The sequence below is a fragment of the Aquarana catesbeiana genome, linkage group LG01 (genome assembly GCF_042186555.1).
Source record: "Aquarana catesbeiana isolate 2022-GZ linkage group LG01, ASM4218655v1, whole genome shotgun sequence".
Lineage (NCBI taxonomy): Eukaryota > Metazoa > Chordata > Amphibia > Anura > Ranidae > Aquarana > Aquarana catesbeiana.
Window position 1 is genome coordinate 287,858,294 of NC_133324.1, and position 21,109 is coordinate 287,879,402.

The 21,109-nt window shown below is 41.7% G+C and overlaps 1 protein-coding gene across 1 annotated transcript in view; it reads right to left on the reverse strand.

Annotated features, from left to right (window-relative positions):
• Positions 1-21,109, reverse strand: part of SLC5A1 (solute carrier family 5 member 1) — a 132,014-nt gene that overhangs the window by 108,848 nt on the left and 2,057 nt on the right. Inside the window, exon 2 of the mRNA XM_073629246.1 lies at positions 20,296-20,367. Within this exon, the coding sequence (XP_073485347.1) occupies positions 20,296-20,367 (72 nt within the window). The remainder of the gene's footprint in view (positions 1-20,295; positions 20,368-21,109) is intronic.

The window sequence follows — 21,109 nt, forward strand, 5'->3', positions numbered from 1 at the left end:
AGAAACTCATGATTCCACAGTGGCTCACCTGTTGATCATCTCCTGCTCGTCAGTCAAGCCCACAGCCGGTCCCTCCTGGCTATTTAAACTGCCTAGTTCATTTTATCAATTGCCTTCGCCTCTAGAGACTCTCTTCTGTGTTCCTGTTGAAGACTTGCCTGGCTGACGTCCCTTCTGGATCCTGCCTGCTGCCTCTGACTACGCTGATCTCTGGCTCCCCAATTTCCTGGCTTGTTCTGACTATCAGATTTGGCTACCGAACCCTGGCTATGTTTTGACTACATTTTACCAGTTGTACCATTTATACCCTTTTATTAAAAGGTGTGATTTTTACTGAATTTTCTATCTCCGTCTGTTTCATGGTTCCTGACATTACCTGACACCAGTACTTCAAGTTCAGGTTTTCAGTTCCAACTTCCTGGCATTGTGCCCTTGCTTTGCCTTTGCAGTCCCAACTTTTAGGGTTGCCCAGATGGGAAATGTGCGAGATGCCACCCTCATCATCTCCGGCTCCTCATACAGGTACATGATAACTGGTAAGGTGAGTTATAGAGGAATGAGGAGGGTGGACTTTGCAGAGCCACTTTTCCCATAACTGGCCAGGGGACAGTGTCTCATTAATAACATCACAGTATGCCAATCAGCTTCAATTTTCCTGAAGAGAGCATGCAAATATAGATGAGAGGAGATAGACATACTGACATTTCTAATTGATTAAAATCAGCCAGCTATGATCCTGAATAAAAAAAAATATTGTATCCATACTTTTTATAGTCACCGAAAAATAAGCATGTATCTCTCTGTGGCCATGCTTTCTCTTGCTAATTAGGAAAACAACACTTTGTATGTGACCTGAAAGCTTGTGGTAATCTTCACTGAAACCTTTCCTAATCTCCACCCACCAATGTGAGCTTTTCTCTTGGTCAGAAGTGGAGAGTTGAGAAATAACTGGATTTTCTGGATGTATACCCAGTGATGAGCTCATCTAGGTTTTGCATAATCTGGGCATAAATGATTGTGGGAGACACAAGGAAGCTATCTTGAAATTTTGCAAAGAATGAACATTCATGTTCATACCATTTAACTGCAGCTCACCACACCATGAAGATTGACACAAGGTCTGTACAAGTATATATTAACCTCATCCAATTGTCACTGCTAATTTCAAGAAAAAATATAATAACTGCTGTACTACATAAAATGCATTTCAATCAATAACTAAACAAAAACAAAGACAAAGCATTAACAGCGCTTCATATGAATAAAAAATATTCACAAATATGATATCTCATATAGTGCAATGGTCAAATACTCTCATATTTAAACACAAATATTAATTTGAAGTTTAAACAGTGCAACAACTACTGAGAATGTCCATCAATACATTAAAAAATAATAATGATACTATTCAAAATGTATAAAAAGGGGTATAGCAAGTCCTTTCCTCCTATTGACAATTCTGTGCATGCAACTAGGACGTTTAAAGTGGGCTTCTAATCCAAAAGTCGTGCATGAACCATAAGCTGCTACACCTTCACCGATCCACCTTGTGCACACCCCTTTGTGTGTCTGCTTACCAGAGGTAAAAGTTAAGATCCTTTACAGCATTAGTCTGCAACTCTCTCGCTGGAAATTTCAGCACTCCATGTCAGGAACGGTTCAGTAAGGTTGATGTATCATGCAAAAATACAAAGGGATGCTTGCCATAGTGTTAAACCGTTTATTGAAAAGAACCATCCCCCTAAGACACGTTATGCTTACTAAAAAGATGTTGAAAATCAGCCTGTCACAGTATAAGCATCAAGCTCACCACTGGTCGGAGTTCCAAACAACCCGGCCGCTGCAATGAGTCCTGGGATGACGCTTGCTGTGTGGAGCTGGTAGGTCGCGTGGTCACGCCGTAGCAAGGACTTGCTATACCACTTTTTATACATTTTGAATAGTATCATTATTATTTTTTAATGTATTGATGGACATATTTAGTAGTTGTTGCAGTAGTTGTCTCTTTAAACTTCAAATTATTATTTGTGTTTAAATATGAGAGTATTTGACCATTGCACTATATGAGATATCATATTTGTGAATATTTTTTATTCATATGAAGCGCTGTTAATGCTTTGTTTTTTAATTGAGCATTTTTTCTACATAGGTTTTTGATTTTATAATAGCGGCTGTAAGTGCAGATAACTTTTTTCTATTCAAGTGCTGGGATCAGAAATACTTGTTACTTCTGATATTTACTTTATGCAATAACTGAGATCATCTACTATATTTATTGTGGAAATAAGACTCTAGGATTGTGACATATAATTAATGTCATTGTTTTATTTGGAAAAGCCAGGAGTTGCTTGCACATTTTATTCTAGAGAACAAAGAGACCCATTCATTCCCAGATACATGTACTCTTGTATTTGACCCCCTTGGCTGCACATAACAGTCACGGAGTTACAGACTGGAATCAGCTCCTGGGAAAGGAAATCACTTTCTGTTTTAATACGTTTTCATTAGAGTATATAAAGACATATATAACAGCAGAAAATAAATCACTTTCACCAGGGTAAAAGCAACTATGATAAAAGAAAAGACAAAAGAATGACAATTGCTTGGAATTAATTAAGAAAGATTTTGTTGAATGAAAAGTCCTATATATTTTAACAATTTCTATTTCATTCTCATTCAAGAATAAAATAACAATTTGAAAAGCAAGCTGGGCTTTCCATTATTAATCCACTAAGAAAGCCCTGCACTACCTGCAGGCTTGTGGGCAACCTGTGTGTAAGGTGAAGATGAACTTCCATCCTAGCCTCAAATCACACACAGAGTGGTACAGGTTTTGCTCAAGAATATCCCTGTATTTAGCACCATCCATCTTTCCCTCAACTCTGACCAGTTTCCCATTTCCGACTGCTGAAAAACATCCCCACAGCATGATGCTGCCACCACCATGTTTCGCTGTGGGGATGGTGCTCTTTGGGTGAAGGTGAAGATGAACTTCCATCCTAGCCTCAAATCACACACAGAGTGGTACAGGTTTTGCTCAAGAATATCCCTGTATTTAGCACCATCCATCTTTCCCTCAACTCTGACCAGTTTCCCATTTCCGACTGCTGAAAAACATCCCCACAGCATGATGCTGCCACCACCATGTTTCGCTGTGGGGATGGTGCTCTTTGGGTGATGTGATGTGTTGGATTTGTGCCAGACATAGCGTTTTCTTTGATGGCCAAAAAGTTCAATTTTAGTCTCATCAGACCAGAGCACCTTCCTCCATACATTTTGGGAGTCTCCTACATGCCTTTTCACAAACTCAAAATGTGCCATTTTTTTTTTTTTGCTGAAAGTAATGGCTTTCTTCTGGCCATTCTGCCATAAAGCCCAACTCTATGGAGCATACGGCTTATTGTCGTCCTATGTACTCCTGTCTCTGCTGTGGAACTCTGCACCTCCTCCAGGGTTACCTTAGGTCTCTGTGCTGCCTCTCTGATTAATGCCCTCCTTGCCCGGTCCATGAGTTTTGGTGTTCGGCCGTCTCTTGGCAGGCTTGCTTTTGTGCCATGTTCTTTCCATTTGGTTATGATAGATTTGATGGTGCTCCTGGGGATCACCAAAGATTTGGATATTTTTTTATTACCTAACCCTGACTTCTCAACAACATTGTCCCTTACTTGTTTGGAGAGTTCCTTGGTCTTCATGGCAGTGTTTGGTTGGTGGTGCCTCTTGCTTAGGTGTTGCAGCCTCTGTGGCCTTTCAAAAAGGTGTGTATATGTAATGACAGATCATGTGACACTTAGATTGCACACAGGTGGACATCATTTCACTAATTATGTGACTTCTGAAGGTAATTGGTTGCACCAGAGCTTTTCATGGGCTTCATAACAAAGGTGGTGAAAACATACGCACATGCCAATTATCAGTTTTTAATTTCTGAAAAATAGTTTTATGTATATATTTTTCTAATTTTACTTCACCAACTTAGACTATTGTGTTCTGATCCATCACATATAATTCAGATTAAAAAAACATTAAACTAAAGGCTGTAATGTAACAAAATAGGTAAAAAGCCAAGGGGGGGTGAATATTTTGCAAGGCACTGTATTCCATTTATTCAGAATTCTCTACTATTCAGACCTGTTTTACAACGAATTTGTCAACTGATGCTCTGGAAAGGGAATGCCCTTACTTAGAGTTTGCCATCTACAGGCTGCAGGTGGGAAATGTGAGATATTATTATGCATTATGTCATATTCACCTGACCTTTTAGACCTGAACATAATAACTAAAACAAATAAAGAGTACAGAAAAAGTGATTTTTAACTTCTTGGCACCAGTGCTGTCCAGCCCTTTAAGGGGTTTAGAATGCCGGGAGGTGGGGCAGGGTTTATGAGCATGTGACCGTTGTCATTGGCTGTCAAAGCGGTCACATAATCAGAAAGTCCCCAATTGTAAGTAGTAATCAGGAGCTTTCCATTAGCCACCGGTAACTGAGCTCTGTAGTTACACTAATTCCAAGGCCAAGAGGCTGCATATTTGCATGCGGCCGTCGCTAATGGGTTAAGGTTACTTAAAAAGAACTAAGCAGGCAGGAGGTTTTGAGAGCACATCAAAAATAATCAGTGGAAAATCATGAACACTGCATCCTTTATTATATCAAAAAGAAAATATCCTGTATTTCCTGTATTCTGAGGAAGCTATCTCCAAAACACGTCAATACAATTACAGTGCATTGGAAAAGTATTCATGCCCCTTGAAATGTTCCACATTTTGTCATGTTACAACCAAAAACGTATATGTATTTTATAGGGATTTTATGTGATAGACCAATATAAAGTGGCATATAATTGTGAAGAGAAAGGAAAATGATACAAAATTTTACAAATAAATATCTGAAAAGTGTGGCTTGCATTTGTATTCAGCCCCCTTTACTCTGATACCCCTAACTAAAATCCGGTGGAACCAATTGCCTTCATAAGTCACCTAATTAGTAAATAGAGTCCACCTGTGTGTAATCTCAGTATAAATACAGCTGTTCTGTGAAGCCCTCAGAGGTTTGTTAGAAAACCTTAGTGAACAAACAGCATAATGAAGGCCAGGGAACACACCAGACAGGTTAGGGATAAAGTTGTGAGAGGTTTAAAGCAGGGTTAGGTTTTAAAACAAAATCCCAAGCTTTGAACATCTCATGGAGCTCTGTTCAATCCAATATCGGAAAATGGAAAAAGTATGGCACAACTGCAAACCTACCAAAACATGGCCATCCACCTAAACTGACAGGCCGGGCAAGGAGAGCATTAATCAGAGAAGCAGCCAAGAGGCCCATGGTAACTCTGGAGGAGCTGCAGAGATCCACAGCTCAGGTGGGAGAATCTGTCCACAGGGCAACTATTAGTCGCACACTCCAAAAATATGGCCTTTATGGAAGAGTGGCAAGAAGAAAGCCATTGTTGAAAGAAAGCCATAAGAAGTCCCATTTGCAGTTTGCAAGAAGCCATGTGGGGGACACAGCAAACATGTGGAAGAAGTTGCTCTGGTCAGATTAGACCAAAATTGAACTTTTCGGCCTAAAATCAAAAAGCTACGTGTGGCGGAAAACTAACACTGCACATCACCCTGAACACACCATCCCCAACGTGAAACATGGTGGTGGCAGCATCATGTTGTGGGGATGCTTTTCTTCAGCCGGGACAAGGAAACTGAGTTGATGGGAAGATGGAGGGAGCCATATACAGGGCAATCATAGAAGAAAACCTGTAATGTCTCGTACACATGAGCAGAATTTTCGTCGGAAAAATCTTGGATGGTTTTTCTGACGGAATTCCGCTCAAGCTTGGCTTGCATACACACGGTCACAGAATAGTTTGCTGAACTTTCGACCGTCAAGAACACGGTGACGTACAACACTACGACGAGCCGATAAAATGAAGTTCAATGCTTCCGAGCATGCGTCAAATTGTTTGCGAGCATGAGTAGGAATTTTGCGCCTCGGAATTGGTACAGACGATCGGAATCTCAGATCGGAACTTTTTCCGACCGAAAAATTATGAACATGCTCTGAATCTTTTGCTAGCTGGAATTCCGCCAGCAAAAGTCCGATGGAGCATACACACGGTCGCATTTTCGGACCAAAAGCTCTCGTCGGACTTTTGCTGGCGGAATTTTTGCTCATGTTTACAGGGCATTAGAGTGCAAAAGACTTGAGACTGGGTTGGAGGTTCACCTTCCAGCAGGACAACGACCCTTAACATACAGACAGAGCTGCAATGGAATGGTTTGGATCAAAGCATATTCATGTGTTAGAATGGCCTAGTTATAGTCCAGACCTACAGTAAATCCAATTGAGAATCTGTGGCAAGACTTTGCCACAGACTGTGAGCTATTTTGCAAAGAAAAATGGGCAAGAATTTCACTTTCTAGATGTGCAAAGCTGGTAGAGACATCCCCAAAAAGACTTGCAGCGAAAGGTGGTTCTACAAAGTATTGACTTCTAAAAAGTATTTGAAAACCATTTATCATTTTCCTTCCATGTCATAATAATGTGCCACTTTGCGTTGGTCTATAACATAAAATCGCAATAACTATGATACATCAAGAGACGAGCTACCATGGATAATCATTATTTTTGACTTGATTCTAATTTGTTTTTAAGGCTTATATCATGATTTCTTGATTATATGGGTGAAATAATTTTTGACTTAAGTGAGTTTATATAAATAAAAATCTAGTGTATTAGTGTATTTCTGGCACCTAAAAAATCCTACAGTACTAACAATGCAAGTATGGATATGGTCTTCAAAATGCAAGCAAAGTCATCAGAGAAGTATAAACAACTTTTCCTGGCTAACCTCATGTCAACACACAATGGGATCCAGCAAATTGGCACATGTGTTTATGCCAGCATGATAGAAAATGCCTCGCCAAGCTCAGGGTGCATTTTGGGCCTGTATGCAGTCTGCAGTGGCAGAGCAATGAAATTGCACAGGTTGCCTCACAAGGATTTGGTTGTGCAAAATTCTAAGCCTTATTAAGGCTATAGTAGAAAGTATGCTGAAATATCCACGCCACAAGCAACGCCCATAATGATAGAGCGGAAAGCGCTCATTGATGAAGGATGGTCTTTTCCCACAATGATAGAGCGTGTAGTGCTCCTTGATGAAGGATGCAAGAGACTTCGTCAGAAGACCAATTTACAGTAACAGGTTCTCTAAGCTTTATCCAAATAGGATGGCTGATGTATGTTTATGCACTGCACTACCAGGGGTGGATGCTGCCCTCTAGTGTGTGGGGCAGCAAGTGTCTTTGCCTTTTTATAACTTGGTTACCTTCAGAGATCATATGGATGAGAAAGTGGACTTGTTCACACCAGAGGCAGTCCAGTGCATTTTTATTCTGCATCAACAACGCATGGACAGTGTCTAACTTTGATTCCAATTACCTAGTTCACACGAGTACTGCACATTCTAGTGCAGTAAACAAAAGTAGAATGTTGCATTGTTTCTGTATGGAACACATCTGGAAAGTGGCAAAACGCATTGAGAATGCATCAAAAACACTCATGCAGAAACACATCTGAAACACAGAAATTGTGGTGATCTGGCCACTAGGCTTGTATGGAATCTATACAGTGACAGATTTTGCCTGCCAATCAGCAATAGAGTTAACTTCGCTATATAAACTTCAGAAATGGCATTACATTCAACACTGTAAACTACAAGATTTGGCACAGTTTCTGGAAAGAGTGGAACCTAGCAACTGACTGTTGGTTGATGCTTTTGATAGACCTAGTACAAACGCTGGCACACTCAGTCACTGCTATGAGAGCATTGTGGTTACGGTCACTGGAGGGCAGGCGGAACTTCTACACAAGCCTTTGACATTTCCAATAATGGGAGATTATTGTTTGGCCAAACGCTGAACAACACAATTAAGCGAATGTCTGGAGGAAAAGTCTGGATCACAGACTAGTAAGAGGAAGCCGCCATCCTTCACTCAAGCCTACTTAACTTCAGAAGGTGCAGGAGGCCAAATCTTATAGGACAGGCTGCAGATTTAACAGATCACAGTGGAGGTGACTCAAAGTTACTTTTGATATGAAATCAAGTCCAGAGCAAGCTGCTAAGATGACTGGAAAGTCTTTTTGAAGATGCATCCAACCAGTCTATTCCAGTTGGGGCCAGGGGGCCTGAGTGAAGTTGATGATTGTAGCCTCCTTCTGGAGGGTTTGGACGACAATTATCAAAGACCAGTGGGTCCAGAACACTGGAGATTTCCAAAGTTGACCACTGAATTCATTTAATTTATATTCAACAGATCTCAGAAAAGAAAATGTTTGCAAGATTTTTATATTGCTACAAGGCCATCATGCCAGTGATGCCAGAAACATAGAATCATCTGGGGGGCCTTTCTCCCCAGTTTTTCTATTTCTTGAGGTAGGAGCCTTTTGGCCTGTTTCAGTTTGAAGGAATCAAATGTGTTCATACACACCAAGAGGTTTAAGATAGAGTCCATGCGGACAGTCACAGGGACAGTTCAGCTGGAGGACCAGTTGGTATCAATCGACTCATACTTCCATGTACCGATCAATGCCGAGCACCAGAGGCGTGTGAGATTTGCGGTGGCCAGATGTCACTTCCAGTTCAGGTGTCTGCCTTTACAGAATTGGCACAGCCCCAGGAATCTTTTGAACATCTTGTTGGCAGTAGTGGTCCATTGAGCCAGGTGGCACATGAGGGCCTTTCAATTTGCCTTCTTTAACCTATGAGCTGGGCTGTCTATGGATCAGAAAATCTTTGTGCCTATACAAATTCAACAAGAACTGGAATTTTGGATATCGGCACTGTGCTTCTTTCGGAGGCATGTCTCTCAGCCCAGGAGATAGGATGATTCTGGGGCTGGGGAGTCCACAATCTGAAGAAACAAGTGCAAGGCTATTTGAGCACTGTGAAGCGCAGACTCCCAAAGTATCTTTAAAGGAAGGAAGCCTTTTCTAGCATTGCAAGCCTTTCAGGATCTTCAAGGGGGCTGAATAAGGTTGACAACAAGACAGTAGTAGCCTACGTTGCCTGACAAGGGGACACCAAGTCTTTTCTTGTTACATCTTGCAAAGAAACTTTTTGTGGAGTAGAGAACCACTTAGTCAGTTAAGGTTGGTCTTCTTGCCAGGGATGCAAAATCAAATCAAATCTCAGGGAGACTTCACCGAACATGCAGCTTCTGATATTTTCAACAGGAAACCAATGCAAAGACTCCATCATACAAGATATGTTCACAGTGCCATAGAATTTTCTGTTTGATCTTTGTGTCTGGTCAAATTAAATCTTTTATGGCAAGGTCAGTAACTGCACCCCAATCCAATGAGACTACTTTTTAATAGCTTGGCTATGGAGTAGGCTACACTAGAGGTGCAGGCATTCTAATCTGAGGTTGTTCAGACCTTGGTGACCAGAAGATCATCCATGAATGCTACTAATCTGAGGATATGAAAGAAGGTTGTTTTGTTTGCTCAGCAAAAGCTTTTCGCTCCTGTGTTCCCTCCTCTAGCCAATATCCTTGACAATTTACAGTCAGCGCTAGAGGTTGGTCTGTCATACAACTCCATTTAAGGTACAGATCTCTACTTTATCTTTTCAAAGGTTGCAGATGGGTGCAAAAGCCAGTGACCAGATGCTTCTTCCAGATGACAATCTGTATATGACCTTGAGGGAAATCCTTATTCCCTCTGTGGGACTTGGGCTTGGATCTGAGAGCACCCTATGCTCCAATGGTTTAATTTCCATTGAAGTACCTCATGGTAAAACTAGTTCTCCTGACAGCAACTACTTTAGACAGAAGGATGATGAAGATTGCAACACTTTCCTGAATGGGCCCTTTGGTGTCTTTTTTTTTCTTTTCTTTTTACCAGAGATAGGGATACCACATCTATCAACAAAGTTCAATTTTAAAGCGGTATCCAGTTTTCAGAAAAACTGGGAAGTAGTCCCTCTGAGTTTTCACACGAGAGTCACTGAATGCACAGCAGGGAGACTTCAGTTTTCTTACACATGGTCGAATTACTAACAGTGTCTCTTTTCATTTGTTCTTTCCCGCCCTATATTAGCTTTGGTATATCCCGTTGTGTGGAACCAAATATACTGCGCTGTCAAAAACATATGCAAGCAGCCAGCACAGCAGAGTAAAAATATAGCAATAAGAAAGGTACAAAAATGTGCAGCACTACAAAACAGACAAATGTCAAAAGATGACAAATGAAAAAATGCCAATAATATTGAAAGTTGCGGTGATCAAAAAGTGAGAAATAAACATGTGATGATGTTATTAATAACAAAAATAATTATTAAAAAATGTAGTGGCATATACTCAATGAAGAATAGTATCCATATGTAATAATGAGGGACCATGAAGAGGCATTAGAGTGTGCACCCCAAAGCTCAAACACACATGAACGCCACCTGCTGTCACAGGGAGGAGGCTCTGGTGGTGGGAAACGGTTGATTGGGAGCATATTACCTTACATCCTAAGTATAGGTGTAATGTGTTCCTAGTTGAACCTAGCCTTTAATATAATGGGGGCATTTACACTGGCCACCGGCACCCCAACCACCCACCTGGTGCCACCCCTGGATAATGCTAATGCACATGGGGTGATTAGGGTGTGCCCAGGCACATCCGGCACACCCTGTGCGCACGCCTATGGTGATCCAATACGAATAAGTGACAGTCACTGAAATCTTAAGCAAACATCAAAAGCAGTTGTGAGTGACATAGAGAATCCACCACCAGAACTACCAGTCTCTTACTAGAAGGATTGGACTCATACAGGTGTACACCTGACAAGCCAATCATGCTTTAGGGGTAACCGGAAAGGCACAAATTCATTGCATAGGATCCAGGTAAACGCTCCAAGGTGATGAGTTCAGCAGGTTAAACGCAGATTAAATGCAGAGGCAGGTCAGCCAAACCTACTGTGAAAACAGGATCCTCTTTACTGTCCTCTTGTTTCTGCTGTCATCTTTGTGTCACTTTAATGTGAAGAGCTTGAGTCCAAGAATTCATCAACCGAAATTATGCCAAAACCAATCCAGACACATGCTGCTTCATGCAATGGGTTGATTCCGTTATCCCTGATAAGTAGTCAGGCTGCAGGAGGAGTGACGGAGTGACCGGCTGCATAATTTCGGTTGATGAATTCTTGGACTCAAGCTCTTCACATTAAAGTGACACAAAGATGACAGCAGAAACAAGAGGACAGTAAAGAGGATCCTGTTTTCACAGTAGGTTTGGCTGACCTGCCTCTGCATTTAATCTGCGTTTAACCTGCTGAACTCATCACCTTGGAGCGTTTACCCGGAGGTTGCATCCTATGCAATGAATTTGTACCTTTCCGGTTACCCCTAAAGCTTGATTGGCTTGTCAGGTGTACACCTGTATGAGTCCATTCCTTCTGGTAAGAGACTGGTAGTTCTGGTGGTGGATTCTCTATGTCACTCACAACTGATTTTGCTGTTTGCTTAAGATTTCAGTGACTGTCACTTATTCGTATTGGATCACATACTTTGGAACTTATTAGTACCTCTTCATGGTCCCTCATTATTACATATGGACACTATTCTTCATTGAGTATATGTCACTACATTTTTTTAATAATTATTTTTGTTATTAATAACATCTTCACATGTTTATTTCTCACTTTTTGATCACCGCAACTTTCAGTATTATTGGCATTTTTTCATTTGTCATCTTTTGACATTTGTCCATTTTGTAGTGCTGTACATTTTTTACCTTTCATATCCTGTTGTGTGCTGACGTGAGGTGGGCCAGGAAAAAAGAAAATTGTTATCAAATACTTACTGTAATTTTCCTTTCCTGGCCCATCGTCACGTCAGCACAGAACTCCCTCCCTAGTGGCCTGTCGCATGCTAAGTAATTGAACATCTTATTTGGGGGAGGGGCTGTCTTTTATTCAGCTAGGTACAGGTGGTCATGTGGGGTTCCCGAGGAGGTGTTAACCCGTTGTGTGCTGATGTGAGGATGGGCCAGGAAAGGAAAATAACAGTAAGTATTTGATAACAATTTTCAATTTTATGCCTCCCAGATCACTTTTCTCTGTGTTTAGATATTCTTGATTTAAAGTAGGCTTAGCCACATTTACATGTGTTTTTAGAGTTACTGATTGGATCCTGGACACACTGAATTCTATTTTCTCTAAATGACACCAATGAAAAACAATGACATGCATTTATATGCATTTGGAAAAATCATCTAAAAGCACAGAAATGCAGGGTTGACAGTACCAGTGTAAATGGGGCTTCAGAGGTAGGAATTACTCTGATAATTTCAAAAACTAGGAACTTGCACCCAATGTTCCCCTGATAAAAAGTATATCTGACTGTCTGAATATCTGAATATGTCTGACTGTCTGAATACCTGCAGATCAATCATTAAAAATCACTGGTTGTAGCTACTGAGTTGTAGCTACTGAGGTCCATATTCTTGAGTCAAGCAAAGAATGAGCAGCAGACCTAAACTGTAGAGGATCCCAGTGCAGAAAAGATTTTGCCCCATAAAAAAAACAACAGATTACTGTTGCTTTAACTCTGTTGAAACGGATCCTCCCTACACTACACAAACTGTATTGACCTTGTGTATAACTCAGAGACGTGCAGTCAGGGCAGGGCAGAGCTTCACCTTCCATAAAAAAAAAAAAATTTTAAAAAATGATCAAGCTTCGAGGGGCAAAATTTGCCTGGTCAAAATTTGGGGCTCCTAGCACCTATGGTTTCCGGAGATACGGGGCTCTTTGCGCAGCCTGTCAGAAGCTACATACAGCGCGGCCAGTTTAAATACAAGCTGGCACACTCTGTTTGCAGCAGACTGAGAGGATGAGCTCACAGTACCTCTGACTTCTTGTCAGAGGCACTGAGCTTAACGGACAGCTTGGAGCCTTGGACCAACAGTAAAGCACCATTGGTCCAAGCTGTCCAATAAAAATGCTGCAGTGGAGGCTCTCCTCTCACTGCAGTGTCATAGAAGGGGGCATGTGTCTAAAAGACAGATGCTCCCTTCCAGCCCAGCCCTCTTAACTACAAGGAAAAAACAAGGGTTTATGGGTATAAGGTTTACCCAGTTAAGAGGGAGAATCTGCTGCTGCTGCTGAAAAGGTACTTTTTTAATCAAGCTAAATAATTTATTACAGGGTTTCTTCACTTAACGACCAGGTCGTTAAACAAGAAGCCACAAGTAATCAATATTTTAAGCATTCTTTATTTAACCGGCTTTATTGGTACATTCAATAAAATATACATTAAAAACATTATCACAGTAAATGTCAGGAAGGGTGACAATAATTTCAGTATGATGCAAGAAAAAGGCATCCCATGTAGAAAGGAGATTGCAATTAGAAATAACAGGGGGTTTACAGTGCAGGGTAATACATCAGAAAGCATAGGAACGTATCGTGCATGGTACAGCAAATATTCATCATCCTCATAATTCCCACTCCACTGAGAGTATTATTGGGGACTCGGCTACCTATATACAAAAACAGGTATAAAGGTGGGGCATCATCATAGAGTCTCCGGGGTTTGCAACCACCTATCCCAAATTTTACCATATTTTGAAGGGCAATCTCTATGCGAATAAATTAGTTTTTTGTATTTAAAACCGTTATTTACTTAAATTAGCCACATCTTAAACTCGGATGGGGTAGACCTCATCCATTGTCTCGCTATGGTTTTTCTAGCAGAAAACGTTTCATTTAGGAAAATCTTAATGAATTTGTTGATGTCTGGTTCTGGGTATATGCCTAGTAGGCACGATTTGGGGTTTAGTTTGATGGGGGAGCCCATGGTGTCATGTAGGAATTGGACTACTTGTGCCCAAAAGCCCTGTATCTTAGGACAATCCCAGATCAGGTGGTAGAACGTACCCAAAGCCTGAATGCGCATAGGGCAGTTGGCGTTTTGGTCATGTCTGTACCTCGACACTCTAGTTGGAGTAAGGTATGCCTGATAGGTGATATATATCTGTGTAAGGCGATCTGAGAGTTTGGGGGTATTTTAAGCATTCTTAACTACTGTACTGTATTGTAAAAAAAAAAGTTCTAACCACAAAACTCCAGCTCAATAACATTGTTTTAATTTGCATAAGTACAGCACACAAACAAATTCTGTACTGTATAATACAATGATGTGTAGAGGGTCGTTAGGGTGGGGAGAGCTGGTCGAAAGTCCGAGTGATCGTTAAACAGGTAAGTCCTTAAACGAGCAGTATATGTATTATGCTATATGTTGTAACATAATAATTTATTATTTATCTATTTACTGTGAAATTACTGGTCTGAAGTTATAATTTCAAACTTTAGTAATTCGTCCGTTAAGCCACCTGCTTGAGTACAGATTTTGAAAATATAGTAAATTACCTTAAAAACAATATATAATAATATAATAATTATTTGTATATTATTTACTTATAGTAATTAACCACTTGTCAACCTACCAGATTGAAATTGACTGACACAACACCCAAAACTTACTAGCAAAGCCAAGTTTTTACTGGCATTTCCAAAAGTTACAAAATGACAGTTTTAAGTTCAAACTATTTAGGCTACGAACAAGTACAATATGCAATTAGCAATATGATTTAAGGTAGATAAGAAGGCAAAAAACATATTTCTAATTTTATTTTTGATATAGTAAGTAAGTAGCTCAGGGACCAGCCTCAGGAGGGCAATAAATTAGAATGGGCAGGCACACACACACATGAAATTGACTCCCACAGTGACACTGGCAGCAGTGTGCAGCAGCACAGATGATGATAATACCTCACTGACACAAAACGTCCCCTCCTGAGTCACAGTGATAGTCTCTCTCCAAGCCAAGTGGTCCCTCCAGTCCACTCCAGTCTAAACAGCACTGACAGTCCTAGTCCTAGCCTCCCTAGCTCCCATACTGCAGACCCGCACACGAGGCTCTGGTTGCTCTGCTTGGCTCCATTGCACCAAGGCATCACAGGACATGCTCAGGCACCGCCTCCACCAGAGCCACCTGATCACACTGTAGCAGGCACTCAGATGGTCCCGGCCAGCTTCGGACCAAGCCGAGCATCACAGCCATATTTTTTACTGGCAACTTTTTACTTTTACTGGCATTTACTGGCAGGAGAAAATTACCTGTTTTTAATACAGGTATTACTGGCGGTTGGCAACACTGCTTGCCACCCAGGCCAATTCTGACACTTCTCTCCTACATGTAAAAATCATAATTTTTTTGGTAGAAAATTACTCAGAACCCCCAAACATTTTATATATATATTCTTAGCAGACACCCTAGGAAATAAATCAGTGGATGTTGCAACTTTTAATGTCACACGGTATTTGCGCAGCAATTTTTCAAACGTGTTTCATGAATAAATAAAAAAAAAAATCACTAAAGTTAGCCCGTTTTTTTTTTTTTGTATAAAGTGAAAGATGATGTTAGGCCGAGTAAATAGATACCTAACATGTCACGCTTTAAAATTGCGAACACTTGTGGAATGGCACCAAACTTCAGTATTTAAAAATCTCCACAAGTGACGCTTTAACATTTTTTACAGGTTACATGTTTAAAATTACAGAGAAAGTCTAGTGTTAGAATTTTTTCTCTCGCTCTAACGTTCGCAGTGATACCTCACATGTGTGGTTTGAACGCAGTTTAGATATGCTAAAACAAGTCTTTATTCTAGTAAACTATGAGATGTAATGAAGGTGCTATATATAATCTATATAATTGGAGAATGGTTCAGGTTCTATTCTTTTATTATATAAATTATATATGGCACTTTCATTAGTACTCATAGTTTACTAATTTAACCAACATAAGGACTTGTTTTAATAAAATCAGGACTGTTGGTAGCTATATACTGAATATTACTGTTATATTCTGGCTTCAGAAAATAAAGATGCATGTTTTATTTTTTCTATCTTTATTGTCATCTTTGCTAGTAATATTGTTTCCAGCATGAACAAAAAAGGGTGACTGAAAAACATCTTAAAGGGACAGCGTTTGTAAATAATTTTGTTAAATGAGTATAATTAGTAGAACTGCAATCGCCCACATGAGAATCAAATAAGTAATTTGTGAATATGTAACCTGTGTATATCTGGCTCTGGTACTAGCCAGTGCCTCACCAGCCACCGACCTCACCGCATGTCCCTGCTGTATGTACGCCAAAGGAAATTACTGCAGAATTCAACAAGGATAGCTTTACTGTCGTTTAGCATCTACTGTATATGTACATAGGCTAAAAACAAAAACACGATGCAAAAAAAAGGGGAGAAAACATTTTGTTTGATTCCCTACTGTTTCTTTTAGTAAAAAGAAATAAGCTGTGTTCATAGTTCAGAGGCTATGGGCTGTTCACTTTGCAAGGGAAGATGCACTGCGTAAGGAAATTTTCCCAACAGCTTAATGAATGAAGACAATCTCTCCTGACTCCCATCCTTAAAGTGGAACTACGCTGCTACTGAGCACTACAAACCAAAAACATTATGCAACCAGTTCCCGACCAGCTTACGTTTATTTACGGGGGCAGAATGGCACCCCTGTTCGAAACTCCGTACCCAGATGGGGTTTCCTTTAAAAGCCACCAGAGGGCGCACGAGTGCTGCATGGCAGGGGATCTGATGCGTGTGGCCGGCGGTCGCGATTGAGTGCACATGCGCCAGCACGGGGATTTGTGTGTGTAAATACACAAATCCCTGTGCTGTCAGAGGAGAGGAGACATGTACTTTGTTCCTACTAAGTAGGAACACCGATATGTCTCCTCTCCTACTCAGTCCTATCCCTATACAGTTAGAACACACTGAGGGAACACACATTTAACCCCTTGATCACCCCCTAGTGTTAACCCCTTCCCTACCAGTGACAGTTACCCAGTAATCAGTGCATTTTTATAGCACTGATCGCTGTATGGTATTTTGCTCTTATCCTATATCTTTGAAAATGGTTAATTGTGCTTCTTCAACATTGTACAGTCTAAATTCCGGCTTCCACAGAATATGCTTTTATTATCTTCAACTCCTGCACGCTGTTAAGGCACAAACTGGTTCTGAACCATGGGTACAGTCTCCGACACCTATTTTTATTTATATGTCTGAGGTGGAAGTCTATAAGGGCTTCATATCACGATCCTATTATATGTTGCTGCTCATCTTCTCCTTCGAGGGCTGAGACCAGATAGAGGGGACGTGATGTGGGGGCATTCGAGGAGGAACAATGGGAGGAAGCGCAACAAGCTGTACAAATGTGCTCACTTAACGTTACACAACAACTGTCACAATTGTACATCCTTCTCAGGGTTCATCTTACTCCAGCAAGACTCTTCAAAATGTGCCCATAAGTGCGGTCCCATCTGTGCCCATAAGTGCGGTCTCATCTGTGCCCATAAGTGCAGTCCCATCTGTGCCCATAAGTGCGGTCCCATCTGTGCCCATAAGTGCGGTCCCATCTGTGCCCATAAGTGCGTCCCATCTGTGCCCATAAGTGTGGTCTCACCAGAGCCCATAAGTGCGGTCTCATCTGTGCCCATAAATGCGGTCTCATCTATGCCCATAGGTGCGGTCTCATCTATGCCCATAAGTGCGGTCTCATCAGAGCCCCTAGGTGCAATCTCATCAGAGACCATAGGTGCGGTCTCATCAAAGCCCATAGGTGCGGTCTCATCTATTGCCATAAGTGAAGTCTCATCAGAGCCCATAGAGGTGGTCTCATCAGAGCCCATAGGTGCGTTCTCATCAGAGCCCATAGGTGCCATCCCATCTGTGCCCATAGGTGTGGTCTCATCTATTCCCATAGGTGCGGTCTCATCTATGCCCATAGGTGCAGCCTTATCTATTTCCATAGGTGTGGTCTCATCTATGCCAATAGGTGTGGTCTCATCTATGCCAATAGGTGTGGTCTCATCCGTGCCCATATGTGTGCTCTCATCTATGCCCATATGTGCAGAGCGGGGATCATTACGAGCAGGGCTTTTTTTCTCAGAGAATAGGTGCAGGAACTACCTCCTTCCGAGTCACCCCCTACCCACCTCCGAGCACCATTCCTTGGTTCCACCCCTACCCACCTCCGAGCACCATTCCTTGGCTCCACTCCCTACCCACCTCCGAGCACCATTCCTTGGTTCCACCCCCTACCCACCTCCGAGCACCATTCCTTGGTTCCGCCCCCTACCCACCTCCCAGCACCATTCCTTGGTTCCACTTCCTACCCACCTCCAAGCACCATTGCTTGGTTCCACTTCCTACCCACCTCTGAGCACCGTTCCTTGGTTCCACCCCCTACCCACCTCCATGCACCATTCCTTGGTTCCACCCCCTACCCACCTCCAAGCACCATTCCTTGGTTACACTCCCTACCCACCTCCGAGCACCATTCCTTGGTTCCAACCCCTACCCACCTCTCAGTAATGGATACAGAATCAAGTATCAATTTGTGGTGCTAAGTAATTTGTATGTAATTTGTTGAAAATGATAGGAAGTAAAATAGATCCCCTGTAGCCAGCAACAATGGAGCACCCCCAGCAACAATAGACTCTGAACAGCTAGCAGCATTAGACCTCTCCCTCAACAGTAGAGGTCTCCCAGAAACGATTGTCTCCCAGTAGCATAAGAGTCCCCCAGCAACAATAGATCCCCCACCAGTGACAACTGACCTCCCCAGCAACAACAGACTCTCCCCCTGTAAAAATAGATCCCCTCCAGCAACAATAGATCCCCCAGCAGCCAACATCAATAGACCCTCCAGTACACCCCAGCACCCCTTGCCATTACATACATTCAGAGCTGGAGGTGCCGAAACTGCATTCCCCCGCGTTCCTCCTGGTCCGGCATTGTGATTTACAGCACATTGGTCAAATGCCGGCCGAGGAAGCGGGGCTGTACGGCAATCGGTGTTTCATACAAGATACAAGATCTGTCACAGCCCGAGATCTTTGCTCTGTCACTCGGCTGATGTTTAGTAACGATCCCCGCTCTGTAGTGAGAGATGACAGCCGGGCGGGTGGCGGCAGCGGGGGGGGGGCAGATTGGGGGCGGTGAGACCACTCTGCAAACTACAACATGCAGGGATAGAAGTCGCTGCCCCCTCACTGTGGAGAACTATGAGGCAGTGACAAGACAGCTGGCTGGGAGTACAGGAGGAATAGCAGCCAGCGGTCTTAAAAAACGGATATCACAGGGCAGTAACGTTTTTTCTTCCAAATCAGCAGACTATTCCAGAGGAACTGCAGAGCTCAGAAGAACATGGATGGCATAGTCATGGAAGATAGGAGATCAGCAACAAGGACATGGAAAAAAAAATTCACGGAGTTCTGCTTTAAGCTTTGCAGATCTCTAAGCTAAAGCTCTGACTCAACAGAGGATGTGTTGGACCTCTGCAAAGAGACCATGGCTTCTACCCAGAGAACAAGGGTCTTTATCTGCAGCATGATTTCAGGAGGCAGGCTTTTCTTCTCCAAAGCAATTGTAAATATAAGACTGTGTACACAACTTTTCCTGATTGATCAACACTTTATCAAATGATGAGTGTATACCTTCCTGCGTGGATTTTCATTTATGTAGAATGCACTAATGAGTCTTGTAATTGGAATCATGCATTATTACAAATGGGATGACTCCCCTAAATAGTTCCCATTTAAAAAAAATATATAATTTTGGGTGGAGTTGGTCTTTAAATGCCGTATCAATTATTTGCCTTCTCACTTCATGTATCCTTTAAAGCAGATATGAGCACAAAATACCGATAATTCCTGATAACTTACGTGTGAGCTGACATTCCAAGCTACGGTATAAGTGAAATGGCGTAATATGTTTCAAGTAAAAATCGTTTAGCCCATTTACAAAGTGTTAAGACAGTTCATTCATTTATCTAAAATGTTTAATATACAAGGATTCTGTGCTTTCACATTATAACATCTTGTAATCAAGGTGTAATAATGTGTTATCAAGCGTAGGCAATATTATTGGATTGGGTTTCAGGATCTTTAGGAAGGTAAGATGCAATGCAGCTGTTACTAGGTACTATTCAGGTTACTGTTGGTACCCTATGTGTTGACATTAAGGTATCTCAGAGCTCTGGTGCCCATATAACATATGCATTGATACGTTTAGATTCAGTCACACCCGTGATACTACACATCATCATACTTTCCTAAGTAGAAACTTAACTTCTAAGCCTACAGTATTTGCCTTGCCAGTACATGATTAAGACTATATATGTTTGCAAGGGCCACTATGGCTATCTATATTTGTTCACACATTAGAATACTTACTGGCCACCACACCATGCTGCGTCCAGCCAGGAAGAAACCTCCTACAGTGCCACGACTTGTCCTTACCATAGCCTGTAATATACAATCAGATTTTTGTATGTTAACCACCTAGCATCTCATTTGTTCAAATATATTATCACATCTGTCTGTTTTTCCTGGAAATTAGATACACTTTTCATGGGGGCATATTTATGAATTCATTGATGTACAAACCTCTTCAGTACATTTGCCATGGTTATAAAGCACATATGCCATTCATTGTTTACTGGATCATGTACTGCGTATTTGGATTCCCTGTCTTTTAAAGGGGAATCCTGGTCTTAATATTATGGTGAAAGTTACAGCTGCCTGCCTTTTAACTTTCACAATCACACAGTGATTTGTTATTGTTTCTATGGAGGACATTTTGTATTTGGTCCTACTTTGTCTGTCTCACACACATTTGCTGGACATTTAGAAAGAGGAGCGGCACCACTCTGAGTGCAGTATGTCAGTTAAAATTCAATGTTTAATAAAAGTAAAATCAACTCATATTTTGGTGAGATATAATGTGCATGGCATAAGTAGCTTGGGCTCCTGAACGCAAGCTCAACCACATCTCCCGTCCATCACCGCTGACGTGATTGTTTGTGTGACCGTCTTCGGCCTCGGGGCCTCGGGAACCACCGGAGCCGCCGGGAACTGCTGACCACCACTGCTGCCCAGCTGGACTACAGGAGCCCAAGCTACTTATGCCATGCACATTATATCTCACCAAAATGTGAGTTGATCCTACTTTTATTAAACATTAAATTTTAACTGACATACTGCACTC